Below are 25,361 nucleotides of genomic sequence, written 5' to 3' on the forward strand. Positions count from 1 at the left end.
TGCTGCCACCTTGTGGTGTCCATATAGCACTACAAGGACCTGTCGGTCTCTGTGTGAAACCAGTGAACAGGACGCAAAGGAAAGAGTCTTGTCTCCCTTTGGGCTGTCTTTTGACACATGACTGTGAGCTCAGCATTACTGTTACACCACCATTACAGAAAAATCCAGACTTACAGTGTGGGCCACTACTAACATACTAACTACTAACACTACTAACAAAGGTAAGTCAGGCCTGCTTGAAACGATTTTTCTTCCTAATTTGAACTCAAAAGTTACCATTTTGCTCAAAGTGGAGGGCCATTATTGACGCCTTATGTGCCATCTAGGATGGAGAGGATAAGTAAGTAATGAACGTAAAGGAAATAGTTGTAAATTGAGCAAGTGTCAAGTTATCTGAGCAATTTCTTTAATTGTGTCTAGATACAGGATGAGCCATCCTCCAAAATGTTTTTATGTTTTTTTAATGGGACAGGGTTGGAAAACAGAAGAAGATAGGTGTCTCCTCTTTGAACCCTCACAAAATTCCTAAATACAGGTTGATGTAGGCGAACCAAACATTGCTAAACTTGGCAGATGAGTATAACTTGTACTTATTTAGCTACCATACGAAAACTTACGTGTAGATCAGTCATTTCAGAAAATATATAGCAGCTATATCTGACAAAATAATAATAATAATAATAATAATAATAATAATGATAGTTATTCAGATTATTATTGCTATTGTTGTTGTTGTTTTGTTGCTTTGTTGTTATTATTCTTCTTATTATTATTATTATTATTATTATCAACAGCATATCTATTTGGTAGCTAAATAATCTTAATAGCAACGGTGTGATTCGACTGGTGCTGCGCATGCGCAGTCAGTAACGTAGGGGGCGTGGATAAACTAGAGCTGGGCCAGGCTGACAGCGGAGGGCAAGCGGCGGAGAGACAGACCCACAGACAGTCATGTCCACCGCCGAGGGGAAGAACGGAGCCGTAAGCGCCGTGGCCGGCTCCCGAGTGGGCTGTCGCAGCGTTGGGAATAAAGTGACAGTGGTGCTCGGAGCTCAGTGGGGTGACGAAGGTAAAGGGAAAGTCGTGGATTTGCTGGCACAGGACGCCGACATCGTCTGCAGATGTCAGGTAGGGAGTACAGACATTGCAGCTCGTTAACGTTACTTTAGCTGCCCAGCTACCGGGTAGGACGCAAATCCTGCTGCTAATGACCACAAGATCCACACAACTTTGGATAAGCGACGGGGATAGATGCGGAGCAATGCAACGCGTTTGCTGCCAAGACGACCAGTTGAAATATAACCTGACCAGCTGACTATCTTATTATATATTAAATTAGGGAGGACACAACCAGCTAGCTAAACTGGCTAGCTAATTAGCCAACGGTAGCTAAGCACATTGATGCCATAGTAACATAACGCTAGCAGTGCAGATAACTATGGGAATCTGAACGGTTTTAATGAAATCGGTTCTAGGACCAGGCTAAGCCAGCGAGCTCACGCTATAGTTAATTGTGTCACCGTGAGCTCTCTTAGGGCAATACTGAGCCCTATCGTTGAGTTATTTAGTCAGGATAGCCTGAGTTAGTTGGCTACCTTATTTTTGTTTAACAGCTTTGACAGGGGGATAAGATAGCCAAGATGCGAAAAGAAAAATAAACTGCTTGACTGACGAGAGTGACGACGGCTATAGCAGCCGCTGCTACCTTGCAGAACCAGTTAGCAGTCGATGTCACCTTGAGACCAGTGGCGTTCACCCTGGATGTCTCTGGCTCGCTAAGGTGCATGCTCTCACTGGCTATTTAGCAATCCTCTCTCGTGTTAAATAAGTGCGCTTGGCTGTGTAGTATACTTGTTTCTTTGCTACTTGAAAGTGTTTAAATGGACAGTTGTTTTCAAACATAAGCTAAGGTCCAGCTCATGTAGGCGCTAGCGTTAGCTGTGTCGGGAAATGAGAGCGGAACCCGTAGCTGGGACTTCGTGTCCGTGACCATTAACGCTAATAAGCCAGAGTGGCTATTTATTAACATAACACAGGGAAATTAATTTATTACGCACTCTAAAATGTTTTAATTGCACGAATATTGGTCTGTTGTGTTTCTTTTTCCATGTAGCAAGCGAGCTGCTCACCAGGAATTAATAATAAACACAAACGCACCCATTTAAGTAAACCAGGGCAGCCTATTTCACATCACCGAGCCCAGGTTCCGCATTTCGTTTTCTCCGCAACAGGTCTAAAACATTTGCAGTGTAGCTAAGAGACGGGCGTGCGTAGCTGGCTGGGCATTGAGATCAATAAAACGCTAATTTGGTTAGTTTTTTTGACAGAGTGCCGAGATTTCTTCGAGATGGCGTCAGGTGCACTCGTAGTAAGTAGCAGTCTGCGGTTACAGTGCACGCCTGGTTAATTACATAATATAGCAGCACGAGATCATTCTCATTTCTTACCCGGGATGTAAAACTGAAATGAAACTATTCGTAATATGATACATTTGTTTTGTGCCGTTTGTTTTGTACCATTGTTCCAAAATAGGTTGGCACAATAACAGCAATAACGTAGGTACAGAAAATAAGCAATTGCAGTACAACAAACAGGTATTAAGGTGAACCAGTATTTAACGGTGTTAAAGTGCACTGCCAAAAAGAACATAGGTAGGTACCTAACAGTTAACCTTAAGAAAAACAAACTGGCATCATACCAACACGCAGACTGGAATGTAACAATGTGCTATATAATCATCATTGTCTGAACGTCAATCAAGTAGTTTACATTGTGCCAAACAATCAGCAGTATCTTGCATTGCACATGGCAGTAACAACACGAAGAGCTGTGTTAAATTGTCAGAACTTGAGCATTGATCAGATTTTGGTGTTGGTCCCCCTAAGTGTGGGACCAGTGTTGACCAAATGTTGTATATTATGTTACTGTGATTAGTTATGTAACAGTAACTTGTTTAATCTCAGTGGGAATGCACAGGTCTCCTTCAATGTTTCCAGCTGTGACCTGTAGCTAAGATTCTTGGTAGTTTTTGTGCTTAATATTTGACGGTGCCAGACTACTTTGCTTTTGCTGAGGACAGGCTGTTGTGAAACGGTTAAACAAGGTCACAGGAAGTGGTTGAAAACCAAAAGTGTCTAAATGAGGAAGGGCATAAAAGGTTACCCCCCAACGGGACATTAATGTTTGATTGAAATCGAAAGGGCACCTCGAGCTGTTATTGAGGATTGGGTGGAAACTGGTTTAGAGCACTGCTAAAGCGTGTTGCATACAGTTGCTAGCACACTGCAACTAGGTCTTAAAGGGGAACTTTACTCTAAAATCTTTTTTGAATATATATTTCTGTGTTGCCTTTTTAATTCCTGTTGACAGCTCTTCGGAAATCATGTTCCAGACATTTCAGCTACTGCCCCTGTTCGATTTGAGTCTATATTAGGAATAATTACCTTACGGAGAAGGAATTGGCACTCCTAGTGCATAGCGGTTTAAACCGGTCCAGCTTTTACTAGCAGCAGGTGAGTGCACTGCATCAGAGAGAGGGAGTGCCAGCTTGATGGATTTTCTGTCCTTCAAAAACGGCAAAATTATGCAAAGTATTAAGTACTATTCTGGTTTGAATAGGATTTAGTAGGATTTTTTCCCCCAAACATGTCTCAAGCGAGCCATCTTGCTTACAGACTAAACAAGTCATGTTTTTGTTGAATCATTTGTTAGTATTGCCTAGGGCGTCAAGAAAGCATGCTGATTAAAATGCAAATGAGACTCTAAGTATGTGGTTTGAGAAATATTTTTATATAGCACTAGAATCGTTCTAACAGTATTTCCTCAAGCATATTTATGAAGTTGGATTCATATTTGTTTTGGAAGTTATCCTACTGGGTGGTTCAGTAACAAATTCATTTCTTCATGTTGTTATGCTTTCTCACGTGACTGACAAATAGAACGATTAGCTCCCCAGCACTCTGCTTGAATATTCTTCAAAATTCAAATATTAATATATAAACATTGTTTGGGCTGTCATCACACGTCCAAGCTCCCTGATGCACTAAAATCTGACAGAACATTTCCAGACCTCATTCTCCACTGACCTGCGAGCTGGCATTTGCATCTTGGCATGTACACCACTATGTTTGACTCCGCACGTTGCGTTCACGTGCCGGTTGTAAAACCTGGTGAGAGTAACCGATGTGCGGTGGAAGTGCTGTTTCCATCTTTGTAATGTTTTAAAGAGAGTTCATATTGACCCGTATTTTGTATTGACTGTGCTGTGGGATAAAAGTGCTTCCCCCGTCCAATCAGAGTGCATATATTTAAGAGCGATCGTCTTTTGGCAGTGGTCCAGTAATCTCATAGCTTCTGTGGCTGTCTCTCCAGCCCCCCTGTGCAATAGTACGTAATGCAGTATTGATTTGACTTTGACATTAGACTAGTGTTCTATGATATCATGCATGATTTACCATATCAAACTCGGCATTAAAACAAGAGAAGAGCAGTTAACCAGTGGTTAGAGTGTCTTTATAAGCACATAGAGATGAAAATGTGACCGAAAAATATCAGGCAACATGTTCAAGTATAAAATGATACATTTTAGGAATGTGCCAAATATGGGGTGTGCTGTCCAGATCATTGTCAGATAATCACAACTTGTTTTTCACCTTTAGGTTTGACCTTTATAAGTGAAGGGAGAGTCACACTGCATTTGTGTATTTCTTTTCGAGGTGCAATATATATATATATATATATATTAAAAGGAAAACCCTATACTATGTCCAGGCAAGAGCTGATGTCCTGACATGTACTTCTAAACGTGAGGAGGAAATGTAAGCTGAAACAATGTATGGAAGCCTATTTTCGGACAATATGAAATGTTTTTTTTTTTTTTTTTTTTTTTCATGTTTCACATGTAGTCATTCACTGTGAAATACTGAGTAGCAAAAAAATCGCATAGATTCTTAATCTCAAAAACGATTTTAAAATAATGTTTAAAGTTTTTTTTTTTTTTGCTTTGCCAAATCACATAAAGGGAGATGAAAAATATCAGGTGGTACGATATGTCGTTGCCAGATGCACTTGAGCCGGGGTGAAAAGGCGTCGATGTGCTGAGAGGGCTTTTCTTTCACGATTACGCATTCTATTGTTCTTGTGATTTTTACGCATTGTAGCTTTTCTTTGCGCGGTCCGGTGTATTTGCATTGGCTGGAATGTCAGTTGCCCTAGTAAGGAGGGACCGTGTTATTTTGGAAGAGCCAGGATTGGTGCGGTCTCCTGTTCTACATGTTATGTTCTAATCATGTGGTGGCTGGTCAGTCACTGGTCTTAATCACATTCCATGCTCATTAGAAAATCAGATTTCAGGTAATGAGTGTAGTTCTGTGATTTGCAGACCAGAGCTGATTTGATCCTGTCTTTGTTTCTTTAAAGAGCCCCCCCCTCCCCCCCCCAAGAAAAAAGTTATTTAAACTGTTTCCTTTGGTTATTTATTTGTTTAATTGGCTTTATTTTTACTGCGGTTTGTACAGGTCATATTTTTGAACATAATGTGCACCTTCGTTACCGGGGGAATTCCTGCCTTTAGCTCAGTTAAAAAAACAAAAAAAAACAAGTACATTTCTGACCCTTGCATTTTAAAAATCCTACCAAGCACTAGAATTTTTATTTCATAGAAAAAAAACTTTGAAGTCTGCTGCATTTTAATTAAAATTTACACTTACTTTAATTTTATTCAGCTCAAACACAGTTTATTTCCGGCCACCTGTGTCCATGGTGTGAGCATTTCTAAGGGGAAACTGCATGGATATGACTAATGCACAAATGGATGTGTTTTTTCCTTCTGTATATAGGCTGGCACTGCTCCAAGCCGAGAGTCAGTGCACTCCCCATGTGTGTGCGTCATATTCATTTCACACTGACCACTCCCCCTGTTTGTGACATGTCCTTTTTCACACTGACCACTCCCCCTGTTTGTGACATGTCCTTTTTCACACTGACCACTCCCCCTGTTTGTGGCAAATCCGTTTCACACTGACCACTCCCCCTATGTCTGTCACATCCGTCTTGGACACGACTCACGGATCTGCTTGATAGCACACAGAACCCACCCAACCTGCTAAATGGTCCCATCCTCTGTCTGTCTCTTCATCACGTATACAACCGGCACAAAAAATGTAAATGCACACCATCGACAAAACCCCGCCTAAAAAAACAAGGAAGTCCGTGAGAAGAGCAGTCAGAGAGATGGTGAACTTTCCTAACCTTTCCTGGATAGGTGCCATAGTTTCCCTTCAACTGTAGATTTAGTTTTTTCATATTGTAATGCATTGAATGTTAAAAGACAGCACAAACTGGTCTTGTTGATAGTATGCAAGATCCCCTTAAGGGCAGAGCTTGGAGGTGTGGACTTTGGCTCCACCCCTAAATAGAACCTCAGGTGTTCGCAGGTCTAGATCAGCATGAGTGACAGGATCCCTCTACAGCCTGAACAGTACTAAACACCGTGACAATCTGCACGTACACCACACACAGGTGTTTTCACTGCAGAAGATACTGCAGGCCCGGCTGCAGGTAACGTCCGTTGTGTGTGTTCGACTGCAGCCTGCTTTTCATCCCAGCTTCAGACCTACGCTTCTCCTTGCGAGGGACCCACTAAGTGGATTTGTTCTGCCTTTGTTGCCATAAATTATTTAGGGGACAAGGTAAAATGCGGGTGAGCCCCCTGACTGAGCTCGCCTCACACCCAGGGGTCAGTAGACCCCGGTGTAATTTGGCACACTGGTACCTTTCGGCGAACGTAGCACAGGATTAATCACCAGATGAAGTACAGCCAGACTGAGCCCCAGAGCAGATGAGACGGGGTGCCTTGTGGGGGCGGGGGAGGGAACAAGATAACCATGCTGTAAGTTCTTATCTTCACATCTAACCACACAATGATTTCCTTTCGCAGCACTGTAGATCTGGGGACTGTGTCCCTGGTGCTGGAGATCTGCAGGGTGCGCTGCTCTTCGTGGATACTCCGCGCTCGGCTGATCAGTGTTTGATTGCATGTTTAATTGAGCTCACCTGGTTTCTTGGCTCTGAATTTGTGTGCTGATGTGCTCAGCGGCCGTTTCTCGGGCTAATTTGGGAACGCACGCCCTGGTTCCCTTTTGTCTAAGATGAGTCATTCTGGCTTTCATATGAATTCCCGTAATGGCCGTGTTTCGAAATGGCAGCGCTGTCCTGAAATGACCCCATGGGTGTGAGAACATGAAGACACACTGGGGATATTCTAAATCTAAGGCTGTTCCTTCCCTTTACACCAACTCTTTTAGGTAACACAATGAGGGCTGTGACAATTAATCTAACAAATCATTTTAACTGATTCAGGATTGATGGATTCTGAGACGGGAATTCAGTTCTACAATAATGTTGGATCCTAATCACTTCCCCGAAATGTTCATCAGTAAGTGAGCACTGCTGATCGCTGAGCGCGTTGGCTTCCACGTTGAAATGGATTTGAAATCCCCACCGGGTTTTACCGATGTCTTTCGGGTCTGTGACGGCAGTTTACCCATAATTCATTATTCCAGTTCTTTGGTTCTTCGGTTGCTGCTCACTTTCTGAAGACCTCTCTCTGTCGCCCGCATGCGCGAGTCTAGGCTCCAGATTATGAGCTGAGCTGTAGATGACGAGTTCTGCAGTGTTGGTCTGAGATTTTGCGGCACGGGTTTTGAGACGTGATTGCGTCTCCTCGCTCATCGGCGCCCCCCTCTGGACAGGGGGGGACTGCCTGCACAGGCTGCTCACAAAGCATTCCCCACCAGGTCAAGTGGGGCAGTGTCAGCCTGACTGGCGGACGCTGGCCCTTTGCCTGTTCAGCGGCTCTCGCGTAAGAGAGCCTGGGCGTTTGGGGTGGTCCTCTGTTGTTTGTGTCAGTGAGAGAGGCAGGCTGTTCATCAGCAGAGCGGGTTGGCCGCGCGCCCGCCGGCCTTTGGCGGTGCGGGGCAGTCGGGGCCCTTTTCCTGCGTTCCAGCGTAAGTGTGGATTTCCTGCAGGAGAGCTTCCTCCGGGCTACAGGAGCAGTTCCTGTGCGCTGCAGAAGCGGTTCCTCAGGGCTGCAGAAGCAGTTCCTGGTTCCTCAGGGCTGCAGAAGCAGTTCCTGGTTCCTTAGGACTGCAGAAGCGGTTCCTCGGGGCTGCAGAAGCAGTTCTTGGTTCCTCAGGGCTGCAGAAGCAGTTCCTTAGGACTGCAGAAGTGGTTCCTCAGGGCTACAGAAACAGTTCTTCAGGGCTGCAGAAGCAGTTCCTGGTTCCTTAGGGCTGCAGAAGCAGTTCCTGGTTCCTCAGGGCTGCAGAAGCAGTTCCTGGTTCCTGTGGGCTGCAGAAGCAGTTCCTGAGGGGTGCAGGAGTGGTTCCTGGTGGCTGCAGAAGCAGTTCCTGTGGGCTGCACCAGCTCCTGCGTAGCCGTGGCTGTCAGAGTCTGGCCTGGGGGCCTCAGTCAGGAACACATCATCTCTGCTTAACCGTTCGCTGGAGCTCACTGCCGTCTGGGGGACTTTCGTTGATGGAGGTTTTTCCCCTTAAGACTCAGTGTCTCCCTTATTTCGATTACAGTGAGTTTGTCCTTTTATGTCTGTGAATTGTTTACAGTAACCTGAACTGAGGATTTCCTTTCTCCGCTTTTGCCTCAGGGGCGTAAACGAGTTTTGCAAGCGCGTCGACTGACCGGGGTGTTTGTTGAGAGCGTCTGCACTGAATTGACAGCTCTCAGATCCAGTATTGTGTGCGTTTGTCTTCTTGTGGGCTGCTGTTGGGTGGGATAAACACCGGGGCATTTGGACATGTAGACTGTATGCCTTATTCCGGTCCTGGGAATGCTCTTATTTATGGACTGTATGCCCTGTTCTGACACTGGAAATATTGTTACAGTCATAGGACTGTATGCCCTGTTCTGACACTGGGAATATTTTTACAGTCATAGGACTGTATGCCCTGTTCTGACATTGGGAATATTGTTACAGTCATAGGACTGTATGCCCTGTTCTGACACTGGGAATATTGTTACAGTCATAGGACTGTATGCCCTGTTCTGACATTGGGAATATTGTTACAGTCATAGGACTGTATGCCCTGTTCTGACACTGGAAATATTGTTACAGTCATAGGACTGTATGCCCTGTTCTGACACTGGGAATATTTTTACAGTCATAGGACTGTATGCCCTGTTCTGACACTGGGAATGCTGTTACAGTCATAGGACTGTATGCCCTGTTCTGACACTGGGAATGCTGTTACAGTCATAGGACTGTATGCCCTGTTCTGACATTGGGAATATTGTTACAGTCATAGGACTGTATGCCCTGATCTGACACTGGGAATGCTGTTACAGTCATAGGACTGCGTGCCCTGTTCTGACGATGTGCATGCTTTTGAGAGCTGGTTGGAATAGCGAGGATGCTTGGGCTTTGGTGCCAAAACTACCACGTGCTATAAAACCAGTGCAGTGCTCCTAAGGACAGCTTCAGTCAGAGAGGACAGCAGTAGCAGTGTGTTTGGGCTGAGATTCAGGCATGGGGTAGAAAGCAGTATCAGAGTGTTTTTTTGAGCTGCTCGTGTCCTGCTTTTTGTGTGTAAGTAGGACAGGATCCTGGGCACAAGTTAAAAACTGTGTTTAAGCCAAACATTTTCCTCATAGATGAAGTGGACAATTGTGTAAGTGTAGTAGATACAAATCTCCAGAACTGCAAAACCAAAACTGGCCAGAGACAGCCTTGAATTTTATCTCCTGTTCTGTTTTATGCATTTATTTCTCTCCTCTGTGATTGGTGAAATTGCAGAAGGCGTTGCAAACTGGTGATTTTTGTTCAATGAATGCACATGATAATGTGAACTGAGCTGTTATTTCATTGTAGGAAAGAGCTGTAACTGCAGTCAATGGTGAATCAGATCATTGCTCTGTAAGGAAGGTCAGACAAGAAAAAGCAAGCTGAGAATTTAGCTCATTCTGATAAGTTGATAAGTTAAACACATGGTAGTTTAAAGATTTCCTCAGGTCTTTAAACATTTGCACAGTCTAATGGTTGTTACTTATAAAGACAAGACTTGGAGTTTAAGACTTACGTTCAAGGTCAAGGTCTTTGTGTTCCTTTGGGCAGTAACAGTGTATTGTCTCTGAGATTGTCTGAATGCAGTAGAGTTACTTAATTTCAATCATTTAAAAAGCTCATCCAATGTTTGCAATGTTTGTAGAAATAGGCTTAGATATCTAAGATTGGAAAACATTTCTAGCCGTCCAAATGAGATGATAAATCCTTAGAGGAAGCTGATGGTGTATTTTGAAGGGCTGTATATACCTGAGTCCTACTTCAAGTCTTTAAGGTATGTGTTTATAATGTTCTTAAACGAACAGGCTTATACTGATGTAAGAAAATCTTCCGGTAGTTGATAGAAATGGAGTTCTAGAACACTGACTTAGAATTTTGAGAAAGCATTCCAAAAAACCTACTTTTCAGAGGCACCCTGGTCATGAACGAAGTAAACTTACTGCAGGGTTGAGAGTACTGTGCGTTCCAGGGGGTGTTGAAAGAGCGTATCCACACCCATACATTTTTTCGTTATCCTCTTTTTTTCAAAGGAATTGATTGATGGATAATCACTTCATCAGGGAAAACACCCTGTTAGTCACTGGTGTTTTGTGGATATAGTTGGCCCCTCCCCTTTATCTGTTGTGACCTGTAGTCAGCCCCCCCCCCCCCCCCCCCATCCTGTGTGACACGTTCTTCAGCTAATCAGGTGGCCAGATTTCTGTTTGGGTGCCGCGTTTCCATGGCAGCTCGGCTGTGATTTTCACGCTTTTCTCTTCAGTGGGATCGCATTCCTTTGAGTGAATAGCCTTGACGACGACACCCTTAGTAATTAGCAGACAGGACCTCAACGGGTTTTCAGGGGTGGGTGTCAATATTAGGCTGCAAACAATGGCCCAGCCATCGGCATGACGACGGAGCAATCTCCAGGTTGAATTAAGGTTGACCCGGCATTCTGCATGAAGTGCACATGTGCCATGTGGACAGGTATGCAGCTGGTGACACGTGATGTCTGTCTTTTGGGGATGGGAATACACAGGTGTGGGATTTCTTTATATTGGTTATCGAAATACCCCAGCTTTTTTCACCGTAAAATCAGCAGCCAATGTTCCCCTCCTGTGTGTGTCTCACCCCCCGAGGGGGGCAGTAATGTACCCCTCCCGTGTGTGTGTCTCTCTCCAGGGGGGGAATAACGCCGGGCACACCGTCGTGGTGGACGCGGTGGAGTACGACTTCCACCTCCTCCCCAGCGGGATCATCAACCCCAATGTCACCGCCTTCATCGGTGAGTGTCCGGTGGCATTTCCGGGACGCCTTTCGGGATCTTTCCGTCCCCCGCGGGGGGACCCTCCAACCTCATCCTGGGGCCCTGTGTGGGGGGGGGGCTAAAATACAATAAAGCACAAAGACAGAAACAGCAGTGATGCACTTGAGCCAAGAGATACAGCCCATTGTCAAGAGAGCCACTCCGCAGATGGGACAGTCATGTACTACAGGACTCCTTTCCCTGGTCACTTAGTGACCTGCGACATGCAGAGCCTTGCAGCCATAAGCACATTTAACTAACAGGTAGAGTACAGATAGGTTTAAACAATGTCTTCCTCTGAGAATACACTGCAGCGAGCATTTTATCACGGAATAAAAAAATGTCTCCCAGAGAAACTCGGGAGTCTGTAAACTGTAATGACACGGTGGAGGCCGTATGTTGTTTAATAGGCAGCACAGAGGTATAAAAAGCATTCAGAAAATGTGGAGTGACTCCTGTCCCATGCAGATACATGTTTGGAATGCTGTTTTCTGTTTTACTGTGAAATTGAAGTGCGGTGAGGCGTCTGGTGCAGTGCGTGGGGCAGCTGACTCTCGACCCTATGTGATGTCCCCCTCGCACCGCGTGGGCACGGGTTCGAGCCCCTTCATGGCACCCTCTCAGCTGCGGCCCCTTCTTTGCCTGTTACCCTCTCTGCTTTCTCCCTGTCAGAATACAGCCACAGAACAAATAGAAGGTTTGCTCTCCTTTAAGAAAAAAAGTGTAACTGACTACTTTAAATTCTGTCAAACAACAAAAAGCAGCCGAACCTGCAGCTCTATCGGACCAGAGCTGAGAACCCCTGCTTCCACCGCATCTTGTCTTTTGAAACACATCAATTGTGTTTTTATGTTTGAAAATCAGTAGAAACAAGGTGTTAACCTCACCCCAAAAAATTCCTGAAGTTGCAAGTTCTTACTGGTACCACCATTGTGAGAGTCGCAATATAAGAGAGGCATAAAATATGTGAAACCTTGGCCCCAATGTGTCGCTTAAAATAAATAGTGCAGTATTGCTGCGCTCCAGGTATGCATATGAGTTCAGCTGGAGGAAAGAGAGTGAACGCAGGAGCTGAGCTCGGGATGACCCAATAATCTCATTTTACTTTGCTTATTTATGCGTTTAATGTCTGTCTGAGGCTGCAGAAGGAACCAGCAGCAGCCGCACAAGATGGACTCCGGGTCCTAATGGGGTTATCTTCAGCAGATTCATGGCCTACACCCTGCAATATATTTCTACTAGTGGAAATGCAGGCCTATTTATGGTGTTTGGGTTGCGTCGATGTCTTCTGCTGTGCTAAGCAACCACTGCCATTCTTTCTGACAATTAATCTGAATCTCAATGCCCTTCGTTAAAAAATGATTTACAGGCGTTTACAATAGCTGTTCTCAGACGAAGGACGCCTGCAGCTGAATGTGATGATCCGTGTGTATCAGGAGAGAGGGATGTGATGTCACTGTGAAAGCTGAGAGCACAGTGCTTTCTCACTGTCCTTGCATTCTGTTTGTCGCGCTCTTTTCCCTTCTTTGGTAAGACCGCGTCCCTGTTAGGGCTGCTGGGTGGCTCATGCTGTGTTAAGGCGCCTATCCAGGGGGGTGGGGACGGGCCCCGCGGTCTGGTCCTGAATTGGGACCGTGCTGACCGTAACCGGCAGCTCTGCACGGTGCAGTTGGCTGTGGTCTCACCCCAGGAAAGGGGGGTTTACGGGTTACAGTGACCCCTGCTGGTCAAATGGGTGCCTGCGGGTCCAGCTGTGAATTTGCAGGTGAAGAGTCCTCCTCAGACTCATGTCTGTGTGAGACCGACTCGCGAACTGCGACGTGACGAGAAGCGGAGGCTGACGTGGCTTTTTTGTTCTTTCTGTGTTTTTAAATTCCTGCAGGCAACGGGGTGGTGATTCATTTGCCGGGCCTTTTCGAGGAGGCCGCGAAGAACGTATCCAAGGGGAAAGGTGGGTCCAACGGCCCAGGATGTTGTTCAGACTTGTCCCTTGTTTGGTGCTGTTTTGCTGCTGCCCGTGGAAACAGTTTTTTTTTCTTTTTACCAGACTTTGTTTTGAAACTTTTTTGCTCATTAAATTTGTCTAAGAAGCAGGCATGGCCTGCAGCATACCTGCAAACTAGTCGCTTTTCGGCAAAATTCGCCGAAATCCAAAATAGGTCATTTGTGTGATTCGTGTAGATCCGATGAGTTTTTGAAATTGGGGGGGGGGGGGGGGTGTAAGCCATCAACTCTCTTGTTTTTTTGTGATATAATTTAATGACTGGGTCACAAAATTCCTTTTGTAATACATGAACCAGGCCATTGTCTGTAAGAGTGCAAAGTTTGGTGGACATAAAACCCTCCTTTCCCCGAAGATATAAAGCAGGGGCAAAAACCCACTTTCTGGGAACTTCCATAGACATGGAACTGCGCCCCCCGAGAGGGCAAAGATTTTGGCGGTATGCCGTCAGCACCAGCCTGACCAATCAGGAGGTGGTGCTGGAGGGTGTGCGCAGGACTGCGGCCAATCGTACGGAGCCGGGCTGAGCCGGGAGGCGGGGCTTATCAGCTGTGTTTCCTCTGTGCCCACAGGTCTGGAGGGCTGGGAGAGCAGGCTGATCATCTCTGACCGGGCGCACATCGGTACGTGTGTGTGTGCGTGTGTGTGTGGGTGTGTGTGTGTGTGCGCAAGTGTGTGTGTGTGTGTGGGTGCCTGGCTGCATGCATGTGTGTGTGTGTGCGTGTGTGTGTGCACGTGTGTCCATGTGTGTGCGTGTGTCTGTGTCTGTGTGTGCTTATGTGGGTGTGTGTGTGTGTGTTTGTCACTCTACCAGGTACTTAACAAAAGGCTAACGTACTGTATAAATGCCACGCACAAATCACACTCACACAAAGGGGGTGATATTTAATACGGAAAAGGTAACTGATCTCCAGCAGGGCAGCACAGTGCACACACAAAAGCAACAGGGACAGGACAGGGCTCTTTTCCCAGAGCTGCTGCTGGTTCTTCATGGTTCTGGGTGTAGCTGAGGAGTATGACTGTGAGAACTTTGCACGCGTCCCTCAGAAATAAATCACTAAACGCCAGCAGCTTAATTTACTTTCGCTTGATTTACTTTCCGCAAAAGTAAATGGATGGATTTGAAGCCATCTTTGCTCATTTGCATGCTAATGTGTTTGGTAAGTCCAAACCAAAATATATTATTTATTTAATCACTGCAGCATTAATGTATGTAATAAATTTTCCCCCAGTTGTAGCCCATAGGGTTCATGGTCGATTGTGTTTCTTTCTGTGAGTCGAACCCTTCGGTGTCACAGTGGTGATGCGGGAGCTCCTTAAATGGTGTTTAAACTTTAAGCAAATGGAGAATGAACCTTCTGTGTTGGTTCAGCGCCAATGTTTGGGGTTTGAGGGGCGTTGCCCTGGAGACCTGACTCAGCGCACGGGGAACTCTTGTCCTGAAAACCAGGGGTCTGGCTCACTCTTCTGGAACGGGGATGGGGGCTCTGTGGTTGGAGGGTTTGGGCCTCTCTCTGAAATTTACATACTTCCGTTAATGCTGAGGCCCGTAACAGACGCTCGTATGAGAATGACTAATACAGCTTACAGACTTGTATAGAGCTGAGCATTTAGGCCAAATGCTTGGATCATGGGAACAAGAGCTGTGCCCCTCCTGGGAGTCAAACCCGCAGTCTCTGAGTTATACAAGCCCAGCTCCCTGACTCTTATGCTACACCGCCAGCGGTTCATCTTCCTCACCGCTCCTCTCATCCTCTTCCTCCCTCCGCAGTGTTTGATTTCCACCAGGCCGTCGATGGGGCTCAGGAGCAGGAGAGGCAACAGCAGGCCGGGAAGAAGTAAGACTGGCTCTGCGCATCGCTGTCCCCACTCACACACACACACACACACACACACACTCACCATACATATACTCACTTACTCACACACACACACATACACACGCACGCACACACACACACACACACACACACTCACCATACATACACTCACACACTCACACACACACACACAATCACACATACACACACACTTACACATGCACACGCACGCACACACACACACACCATACATATATACACACACACACACATTCACACATACACACGCATACATACACACGTATGCAACACGCACACACACACACATACACAGACACACACGCACACGCACGCACACACACGCACACACATACAGACACACACACACACACACATACATACACACGCGCGCGCACGCACACACACACACACACACACTCTCCTCTGCTGTCCTCCCTCACCCTGGCCTCTTTAGCCCCCGGAGCCAATAAAAGGTAGATCAGGGTAGGTTCACCCCTGAAGGGCAGAGTCAGGCTGAGGTCCCCTCCCAAAACCCCCGCGGCCTGACTAGAGCGCTGATCTCTGGGATACCCGCGTGTGGGCGTGGCACGGGCCACATTGCTGTCATTCCTCCTGGGTGCGGAGTCGGAAAGGTTTGGGAGATTGCGGGGGCTGATTCGCCCCTCTCTCCTCGGTCTGAATGGAGCTCGGGAGGCTGGACGAATCCGGCCGGAATCTTTGAGCTGCGGGGGAGAACGGGCTTCCCATGGGATCAGCCGCCTGCGTGATTCATGTTTTCCTGCTCTGTTAGCATTGGAGTTTAACGTCAGGGAGGTTTGGGGATGGCCATCTTCAGTGCTGTTACCTCTGCTGGGAAATTGTATGTCAGTGTGAATCATGAAATTGGCTAAATAAAAACAAGGAGGAGGAAGTATTTCTTACTCAGAACTTACTGTATAACCTCTTCTGTATTTAATGCAATACAAAGTAATGTAATGAGTGCATTAGTTCAGGAGTGCCATAATTAATATAGAAGGATACAGGTGTGCTTATGAATATGAAAGTGAAATTTTTGCTATAGTCTGTTGTGTGATTTGGCAGGGTTTGTAGCCCAAATATAGTGACCTGTGTTTTTATGGTTAAATTAGACCACGAGTGAATGCCCCGTTTGGATTTCAGATTGTTATCACTGTGCCACCTAGAGCGCTCCCGGAGAGCTAGCATTGTTCTGAAGAGAGGTGTGTCTCTCGCTGCCAAGAGCTAGCAGCCGGTGGCTAGCAGGATGTGGCTAGGCAGTTTGCTAGTGAGAGAAGCTCATTCCAGGAATGATTGTCAGGTGCTAAACGGGTTTGGCCTGTATCCTTGAGTGAACTTAATTGAACTTAACATAACTATTTTTGTTGTGGCGAAGTTGATATGTTTTTGTTGTGGTAAAGTCTAAATTCAGACTAAAAGCACTGTTCAAAGGCAAACCATATGACCTGTGGGTAATGTAGTTTTTCTCCCCTTTTTTTGTTTTTAACCTATGCCCCACCCAGCTTGGGCACGACGAAGAAGGGAATCGGCCCGGTATATTCGGCCAAAGCGGCCCGCAGCGGACTGCGGATATGTGACCTCCTGGCTGATTTCCAAGAGTTTTCCGAAAGGTAACGGAATTCCCATACTGATCCGGAACCCTGTAAGAGAACTTCCTGTTGAATGTCCTGCTCTTCCTGTTGAACAGTTGTTCTGTTTTGTTGTTTCTCTTTTGGTTTGCCTTTGTCTCAGGGATGTGTAGCAGCAGATGTGTAACCAGGGTGTGTGTGTGTAGGGGGGGTCATTACATTTGAATCTGCAAAAATAAATTTGATGCATTTTCAGTCACATCAGTGGGGAAACTAAAGGAACATTGCTTTCCTTTTTTATTTTAAAGAGAGCGGGCAGCCCTCCTTATATTATCTCTTGACTTTCAGACAAGGGGAAATCTGAGCGTTACAGTTAAACCTTTGAAGGGGAGGTTTTTTTTGGAACTTTTGTCCAACATTCAAAGTGTTCTAGAACTCCCATTGCTTTCAGTTACCAGTAGTGATTGTTACATCAGCATTAGAATGTCCAGTTAAGAACATTCTAGTGACACATTTGTGATCTCACACCTTGGAGGGTTCAGGATGAACCACGTAGCAGTTATTGATTCCAGGCCCTTTTTTGGTCAGTTTTAACTTTTGTCTCTTCACTCAGATTTAAAGTATTAGCCCTGCAGTACAAGACCATGTACCCAAAACTGGAGATCGACATTGACGGCGAGCTGGAAAGGCTAAAGGTGGGTCTTCACCTCCCAGCTGATCTATCCAAAACTGATCAGGGTATCGAAGAGGAATACTAAGTGTTATTGATTTAGCCATGATGTAATTACTGTAAACTGAAGGACGAGCTCCAGGTCACAGTACTCCATGAAATTTCAGAATGTGCTCCATGCTCCGGACAGCTATTGCGATCAGTGATTCCACATAAAGAGTGTGTAGTTATGGAAAAGAATTTTGAGCACAAGCGGAATTATCCAGCGCTCACAAGTTCCATCAAACTTGGAGAAATTATGTGATAATTAGATGTGGCAAATTTAGTAACCCACATAATTATACTGTCCTGCTGCATTAGTTTATGAAAAAGTGTGTGTGTGTTTTGTATTTATGTTTGTGTGTCTGTGTGTGTATGCTTGTGTGTGTGCGCAGGTCTATGTTGAGAGGATAAAGCCGATGGTCAGGGATGGTGTGTATTTCCTGTATGAGGCCCTGCATGGACCTCCCAAGAAGATTCTAGTAGAGGGAGCTAACGCCGCCCTGCTGGACATTGACTTTGGTGAGTTTCCCCCGTCCTGTTCCTAACCCCCCCCCCCACCCCCCTGTCCTGACCCCAACCCCCCTTATTTAAATGGTCCCCGAATTTATGTAATCTGACCTTGTGTGAAAGTCCTGAGCTTACAGCTGCAGACTGCACATGCATGCATCAAGTCAGTGTTCTAGAACTCTGTTGTTTTAAATAACCAGCAGTGATTGTAACATCAGCGTTAGAATGTTCGGTTAAGAACGTTGTAATCACGTATTTGTGACCTCAGACCTTACTGGGTTAAAAGTGCAGCATGTAACGTGCCCTTATCATTCACGCCCTTTCCTCCTGACTACACGGCTGAGTTATGGAGGCCTGGTTTACGTCCTCCTTTAGCGTTACGTCATTCCCTTCCCAGCAGCCCCTGTGCTCTCTCTCCTCAGGGACCTACCCCTTTGTGACCTCATCGAACTGCACGGTGGGCGGAGTCTGCACCGGGCTGGGCATGCCGCCCCAGAACGTGGGCGAGGTGTACGGAGTGGTCAAAGCCTACACCACCCGCGTGGGCATCGGGGCCTTCCCCACCGAGCAGAGCAATGTGAGAGAGACCGCTTTTCATCCGTCATTCAAAATGTATAATAGGATAGTTATTACTTGTTTTGCATCATTTTTATTGGAAGATGCCCCTCATCCAGAGCTCCTGTTGAATTTCTAAAGACAGATATCAGTTTAAGTTCCTTGTTTTGGCGGGGGGGAGGGTGTAGAATAGTACATTGGCAGTGCCCCACTCGGGACGTGAACCTGCAACCAATTTACAGTGATCCAGTCCAGGGATGAGCTGTTTGTTGCTGCATGCGGCTAATTAGCTGATTGAACCGTGGCTAATTGGTGGAAAGGAAACCTGCAAACGCACCAGCCCTCCAGGAACAGACCTGCCCGTCCCCGCAGACCCATCCGTTTAATCAGATGTCTCCCCTGGATGCGATCGCGGTCGGAGCAGATCCATTCCGTTGATTGGTCCTAATTAGACGCTGTGCAGACTCTCCGTGAGCTCCGCTGCCGCGGGGTGTAAATAAGTCTGAATCACTGCTTGCGCTTGGCTGCGTTCCCCCGGCTTCCTCGCCATGAATTTCTGCTGCCGCATATTAATAAGCCTCAAAAGACATTTGGTTTAGACAGCCAGGAGGGTCAGGTACTCAGACAGCTCTATCTGGCGCCCCCTGGTGGTAAAGCATCATTTTGGGTGGCCTTGAAAATTGAACAGGAACATGAATTTCACGCAAAAAATACAATACACGGCCAAAAGTATGTGGACACCCAAACATCACACCAGTATATGCTTGTTGAACGTCTTGTTCCGAAATCCATCGGCATTAATGCGGAGTTGTGCTGATGTTGCTTCCAGAGGCAGTCTGGAACGCAGAAGTGAGTGTTGTAGCCGAGAGCAGACAGTAATTTGTACGTGCTACGCGCTTCAGCACTGAGCAGTGACAGTGACAGTACTACGGTGAAAGTCCAGCCCAGTGTACAGCCCATCTGAGTACGGTGTTTGTCAATGGAGATTGCATGGCTGTGTGCTTGATTTTGTGCGCCTGTTAGCAAAGGATGTGGCTGAAGTAGCTGAACCCGCTAATTAGAAGAGGTGTCCACATACTTTTGGCCATATAGTGTATATGCTGCGTAAGGTGCTTGTGTTAAAAAAAACGCCCATTGCTTCTTATCTGAAACAGAGCAGAGCTTCCTCTGCGTAGTGTTATTTTTGTCAGAGACAGAAAATTCAGGAAGTCTGAAGTTCTCTGTCTGACGTTTTTTTCTCCGTCCTCCCACAGGAAATCGGGGAGCTCCTCCAGAACAGGGGGCGGGAGGTGGGCGTGACCACCGGCCGGAAGAGGCGGTGCGGCTGGCTGGACCTGGTGCTCCTCAAATACGCCCACATGATCAACGGCTTCACCGCGTGAGTCACATGACCTGGCGGCGGGAAATGCACAGAGACGCGGCGGGGAGCTCGTTCCACCACTGGGGGGGGGCAGTAGTATGTGGGGTTATTTTAATAGAGGAAGAGAGGTGGGGCTATGGCCGATGAATATCTCTCTCTTATGGCTGAATATCTTTCTCTCTTTCTCTTTCTCTTTCTCTTTCTCGGCTGCTGTATTGCAGTTTAGCCCTTACTAAGCTGGACATCCTGGATGTGTTTCCAGAAATTAAAGTGGGCGTGGCCTACAAGGTCAACAATGAACAGATACCTCATTTCCCAGGTAAGGTGGAGCTCCTGTTCAGCGTTTTGGTGTGAAATCTTTGCTTTGGTACTTGTCTAGATAAAAATATTCATGTTGCATGTTCTGGCTCTGATCCAAATTGCATTACTGGTGGTGAAGTTTCGGGCTTTTCAAGCAGATCTCTGCTGTGCCCAGTACCGAATACCAAAAACTGAAAAGTGTGAACGTTTAAGCTGGTATCAAATCTTGTGCCAGCTATAAATTTAGTGTCAGCACAGAGCCAGAGACTGACTTTATATAGTATTTAGAAAAACCTCTTGCTGCCCTCTTTCTCTCTTTCTGTCCTCCCTCCCCTTTTCTCTCCTTCCTCTCTCTCCTCACGCCTCCTCGTCTTCCTCCTCCTTCGTCCTGGTAGCGAATCAGGAGGCCTTGCAGAAGGTGGAAGTGCAGTACGAGACCCTGCCCGGCTGGAACATGGACACCTCCTCTGTCCGCACCTTCCAGGAGCTTCCGGAACAGGCGCAGAAGTTTGTCCGCTACATCGAGGAGCACCTGCAAGTGCCTGGTGAGGCATTTTAACTCAGGAATGGTGCTGGTGCTTCAGCGTTGGCTGCATGTGCTTAAGTGAGCACTTAAGTTAACGCTTAATGAAGTTAGCACTTAAGTTAGCGCTTAAGCTAACGCTTAATGAAGTTAGCACTTAAGTTAGCAGTTAAGTTAATGCTTAAGTTCAAGATTGGCTGTGAGAGTTGAAGCATTTCTAAATGAAAATATGCTGCCCAGACAACTTGTTCAGCCAATCTTTTCACACAAATCATGTCCTGGCAGGCTGGTGTTCTTTCTGTACCGCTGTGAGTGAGAGTGCCTGTGCTGTGGTGGATGAGAGCCTGTTTTTCTCTCTCTCTCTCTTCTCCCAGTGAAGTGGATCGGCGTGGGTAAATCACGGGAGTCCATGATCCAGCTCTTCTGAGGACCACACAGCCCAGCACGGCGTAACCCCGCCCCCTGAGATTCCACAGCTTCCTGTCCCCCTAGAGGTCAAGGGTCAGGGCTCCGGGGTTACCACAAAAAGGACAACGCTGCATGTCGACGTTTCTCAGTGCGGGACCCCCCCCCTCAATCTCCAGGGCAGCAGCACAACAGTGCACCAACCAGGGGGCATGTCCCCACAGCAACCACGCCCACCTCTAGCCCCGCCCGCCCACCCACCCACCACGCACGTGTATATATCCTCCTTCTTTATTCTTCCAGGAAAAGGACCAATCGGTAGCGCAGTGTCAAAATGAAACCCCTCCCACTTTTCTCCGGTTCCCCTGTCTCTGGGCTTTTCGTCTGTGTCTGACGTCCCCGCAGCTGTTTTAAGTGTACATGCGTTGTTTGCCTTAGCTGTTCTGAGAATGCCTGTCATTCATACTCTGCCTTGTCTGACTGACTCTCTTCCACTCCACGGGAATTATGGGAGGGTGCCGCTGTTGCTGACAACGGTCCGGTGGTGTTAAGAAAAAATCTTTTAATTTGTTTCTGTTGGACTGGCTAACCTCTCTTTTTATCTGTCTCTCTGCCTCTCTCTCTGTCACTGTCTCTCTCTCTCTCACATTTGCCTGTTACATAGCCTGTGGAAACCAGGAAAGGGGGGAAATGTCTTTGTGGTCCTAAGTCTAAAGTCAGGGAAGCAAACAGCCCTGCGTTTAAAGAGGTCAGAATGTGTTCTTAAAACTACTGAAGAGCAGGACATATACAACTACTGTAGCAATAATTTATAATCAAACAGAAGTCCATTATCCGTGGGGAAATCTATTGTCCTTTAATAAATCCATGACAGTGTCCTAGGAGAAGTCTGTTATCCCAGGAGAAACACAGTATCATTCAGCCATGTGTCCAGTGATTGCGTGATCCTGTGACTTTTGTCTTTCATAATTTAATGTCCACACGCGTCGATGGAAGTGATTGTATTTTCATTCAGAGGTGGGCCAAAGGTCCAGGTTTACGGGTCCCAATGTTGTGTGTGTCTGTATCAGCAATGGTGACTGACAGGTGCATCTGAACACACCTGAACACCTCTGGCTGCTCTGGTTCAAGCCAGTTCAGTGACAGTTAATATTTCGAAATTAAATTTCACAACGGTTAAAATACTTCTTTTGGACAAACCGTGTGAGCGCATAACGTTCTGGAGTGGAAAATACTACTGGCCTGTGAGCTGATTTTTTCCCCATGGATGCCATTACAAGGTAGAAATGAGATGAATTACCTATCAGATATTTTCGTTAAAATCTGAGCTGGTGTAGAGACCTGGCCTCCTCTCTGTGGACTTCATACCACATTCATTTCTCGCCAGTTCTTTATGTCTGGTTGAATGAACTCTTTAGCTAGCATCATCACTGGCAGATTACTCCTACTATTAAACTACTGTAAAACGTTTAATAAAGGGACGGAAGAACAATCCTTCAGCTGTCATTTGAAAGCTAAAAATGTCAGTTCAGTGCAAACGAGCTAATTATTTAATTAAGAGCAGAAGTTGGAAGAAATCCTGAAACGGATGTGGCCTTCCAGAGCTTTGGGTCTCCCACCCTTCATTTACAGTAAACTTTGCACGTCAGCCTCCTCTGGCTATTGATTGTAAGAACTAAACATACAGTACAACATGTTGAACTATAGAATGGAGCTGTCCTTTTTTAAATATGCAGATTCATAAGGAGTCTAATGTTACAATTTCCAAAGAAACAGAGCTGTTTTTAATATATTGAAGTACATATTTAATTTCAGTGTGGAGTTTGTTTAATAAAGACCACTGTACTTTTCTTCAGAATGTTTTTTTTTTTTTTTTTCTTTTAATCAAAAACTAATCGGAACAAATGCGTAGCTTAAGATGCGATGGTTTTGTGCTCTAGCGAAAGACTGGAGGCTCTGTGGAAGATTTGGCGTTGGATGTAGTTTAAATAAAACGCCACGCATCTCGATTCTCTTGATTTGCAGATTCTGAATGTGTTATGAAGTTAGACTGAACTGCGGTGCCGGAGTTGCATTGATTGCTGATTGCCTGGCCTAGCTTCTGAAACGGTGTATCGTCCTGCATTTGGCTGCCAGTGTCTCTGGATATTCTTCCAGAGACTGTGACTTCAGAAATCAGTGGAGCCGATCCAGCACGTTCAGCATCGGTCTGTGTTCTGTTATGCGACATCACGAGAAACCAAAAAAATGAAAACGGTTAACAGCAGCCGGATAAACCTGTTTCTAGAATGGCCCTTCTTCACCGGCTGTCCCCGTGTGGATGTGTGTAAGCGGAGACATCGCTAAGATATTTTACTCTGTAACGTCTGTCAAAATATATGACATTTTACATAATTAAATGGTTAAATGGCGGTTTTATACTCATTTTTGCGTATATTGCATGACGTTTGCATAAAAGTACTTGTCTATATGAAACTGGTAATCATTGGTGTATTTGTTATTTATTATAGGCAATACTCTGGCATAGAAGACATAATTCCTACCATTCTGTATTTTGTATATTGATCAATTTGCTGCTTTTTCACCGGGTTACGGATGAGTTATTCTGCTTTGGTTCTGCAGTGTTCTAAATTTTTTCTTTATATTTGTGAAGAGAAAAGGTTGAACTTTATCCAAAAAGACTCCAGGGGTGCAGATGTTGATTTTTATTGACAGCATATTTATACATATGGACCATGTGTAATTTCTTAAGCCTTACACAATGAATGCAGTCAAAAGTGAAAAAAAGGATAATGAAAGCTTAGGTCAGAGTATCATCAATGATGGATGCTGGTTATACATGCTCATGTACACACTTTAATTCTGGTGTGTGTGTGTGTTCCTCACGCTTTCTAGCCCTCAAGGAAAGATAGATCTTTGTTCTAGCACGTATGGATTCAGCTGCAGCGCCATACGCATTTACCTTACCAGAAGCACTACGTGGCCAAAAGTATGTGGACGCCTGACATCCAACATCTCATCCAAAATTATTATGGGCATTAATATGGATTTGGTTCCACCCTTTGCTGCTATAGCAACCTCCATTCTTCTGGGAGGGCTTTATACTAGATGTTGGAGCATTGCTGCAGGGATTTGCTTCCTTTCAGCCAGAAGAGCATTAGTGAGGTCAGCCACTTGATTGGGCGGTTAGGCCTGGCTCACAGTTGGCTTTCCAATTGATCCCTAAGGTGTTGGATGGGGTTGAGGCCAGGGCTCTGTGCAGGCCAGTTAAGTTCTCCTACACTGTTCTCAAAAAAAAACAATTTCTATGTAGAACTCGCTGTGTGCCCGGGGCGTTGTCATGCTGAAACAGGAAAGGGCCTTCCCCAAACTGATGGGGAAGCACAGAATCATCTAGTATGTATGCTGTAGCATTAAGATTTGCCTTCACTGGAACTTAGAGGCCTAGCCCAAACCATGAAAAACAGCCCCATCCAAGGGGTGTCCAGATGCTTTTGGTCATATAGTGTCATATCCCCTGACACAGGTGTTTAACATTTACTTAAGTGCAGTTAATTTTTCATTGCACAAAAAGGGCAGTGTTAGCATTCAGAATGCATCAAATGCAGTGCCTTTCAAAATGCACCCGCCATTAAATCTGTATTGAGTTGGAACTCGGAATGAATCACAGTACAGCTCATTACAAGCCACTATATTATACATTATCTCCCACTGTAGGTGGATCTGCTTACTAATTCGACCGAACTTGATTAGAAAATTTAGCTAATTGAGTTTGTCTCCCTGTAGGTCTTTAGTCCTGCTTGAGGTGTCCTGTTATGCATTTGTAACTTGGTTTCTCCCTTGTGATTTCTTGCCAAATGCTCTGTACTGGATTACTTCCTCATTGGAGAGTTTAAGATCATCATGCTGCAGTTACTTTTATATGTTAATTCTGCACTCGCTAGTCCTGAAGCCAACCTCCTTCAGACTCTTTTGGGTCTGTGAGGTGACTTTTTTGAGCCAGTAAACGTGTAGCTGCTTAGCGATTTGTTAGGTTTAATAAATAATCAATGCCAAATTAAATGGCTAGCTTTTTTAAAAAAAAACCTTTTTTTCCTGGACTCCCTTTTAACTTATTTATCAGCTCAGTGGACATGCAGTCATTTTAGACTTTAGACCATTGCCCTGTGATTCAAAATGCTGTGGAATGTATTCTGTCTTTGCATGTACACCT

The 25,361-nt window shown here is 45.7% G+C and overlaps 1 protein-coding gene across 1 annotated transcript; it reads left to right on the plus strand.

The window, feature by feature from the left end:
- The first annotated feature begins 883 nt into the window (after positions 1-883).
- LOC118221487 (adenylosuccinate synthetase isozyme 2) lies at positions 884-23,623 on the plus strand. Its single transcript, XM_035406610.1, has 13 exons — positions 884-1,128; positions 11,237-11,339; positions 13,243-13,311; positions 13,935-13,985; positions 15,134-15,200; positions 16,721-16,828; positions 17,400-17,481; positions 17,891-18,017; positions 18,428-18,582; positions 19,814-19,938; positions 20,142-20,239; positions 20,616-20,765; positions 21,118-23,623. The coding sequence occupies exons 1-13, from the start codon at positions 952-954 to the stop codon at positions 21,168-21,170; spliced, it is 1,365 nt and encodes a 454-aa protein (XP_035262501.1). The 5' UTR covers positions 884-951; the 3' UTR covers positions 21,171-23,623.
- Positions 23,624-25,361: the final 1,738 nt, after the last annotated feature.

This window comes from Anguilla anguilla, chromosome 2 (assembly GCF_013347855.1).
Source record: "Anguilla anguilla isolate fAngAng1 chromosome 2, fAngAng1.pri, whole genome shotgun sequence".
NCBI classification, from domain to species: domain Eukaryota; kingdom Metazoa; phylum Chordata; class Actinopteri; order Anguilliformes; family Anguillidae; genus Anguilla; species Anguilla anguilla.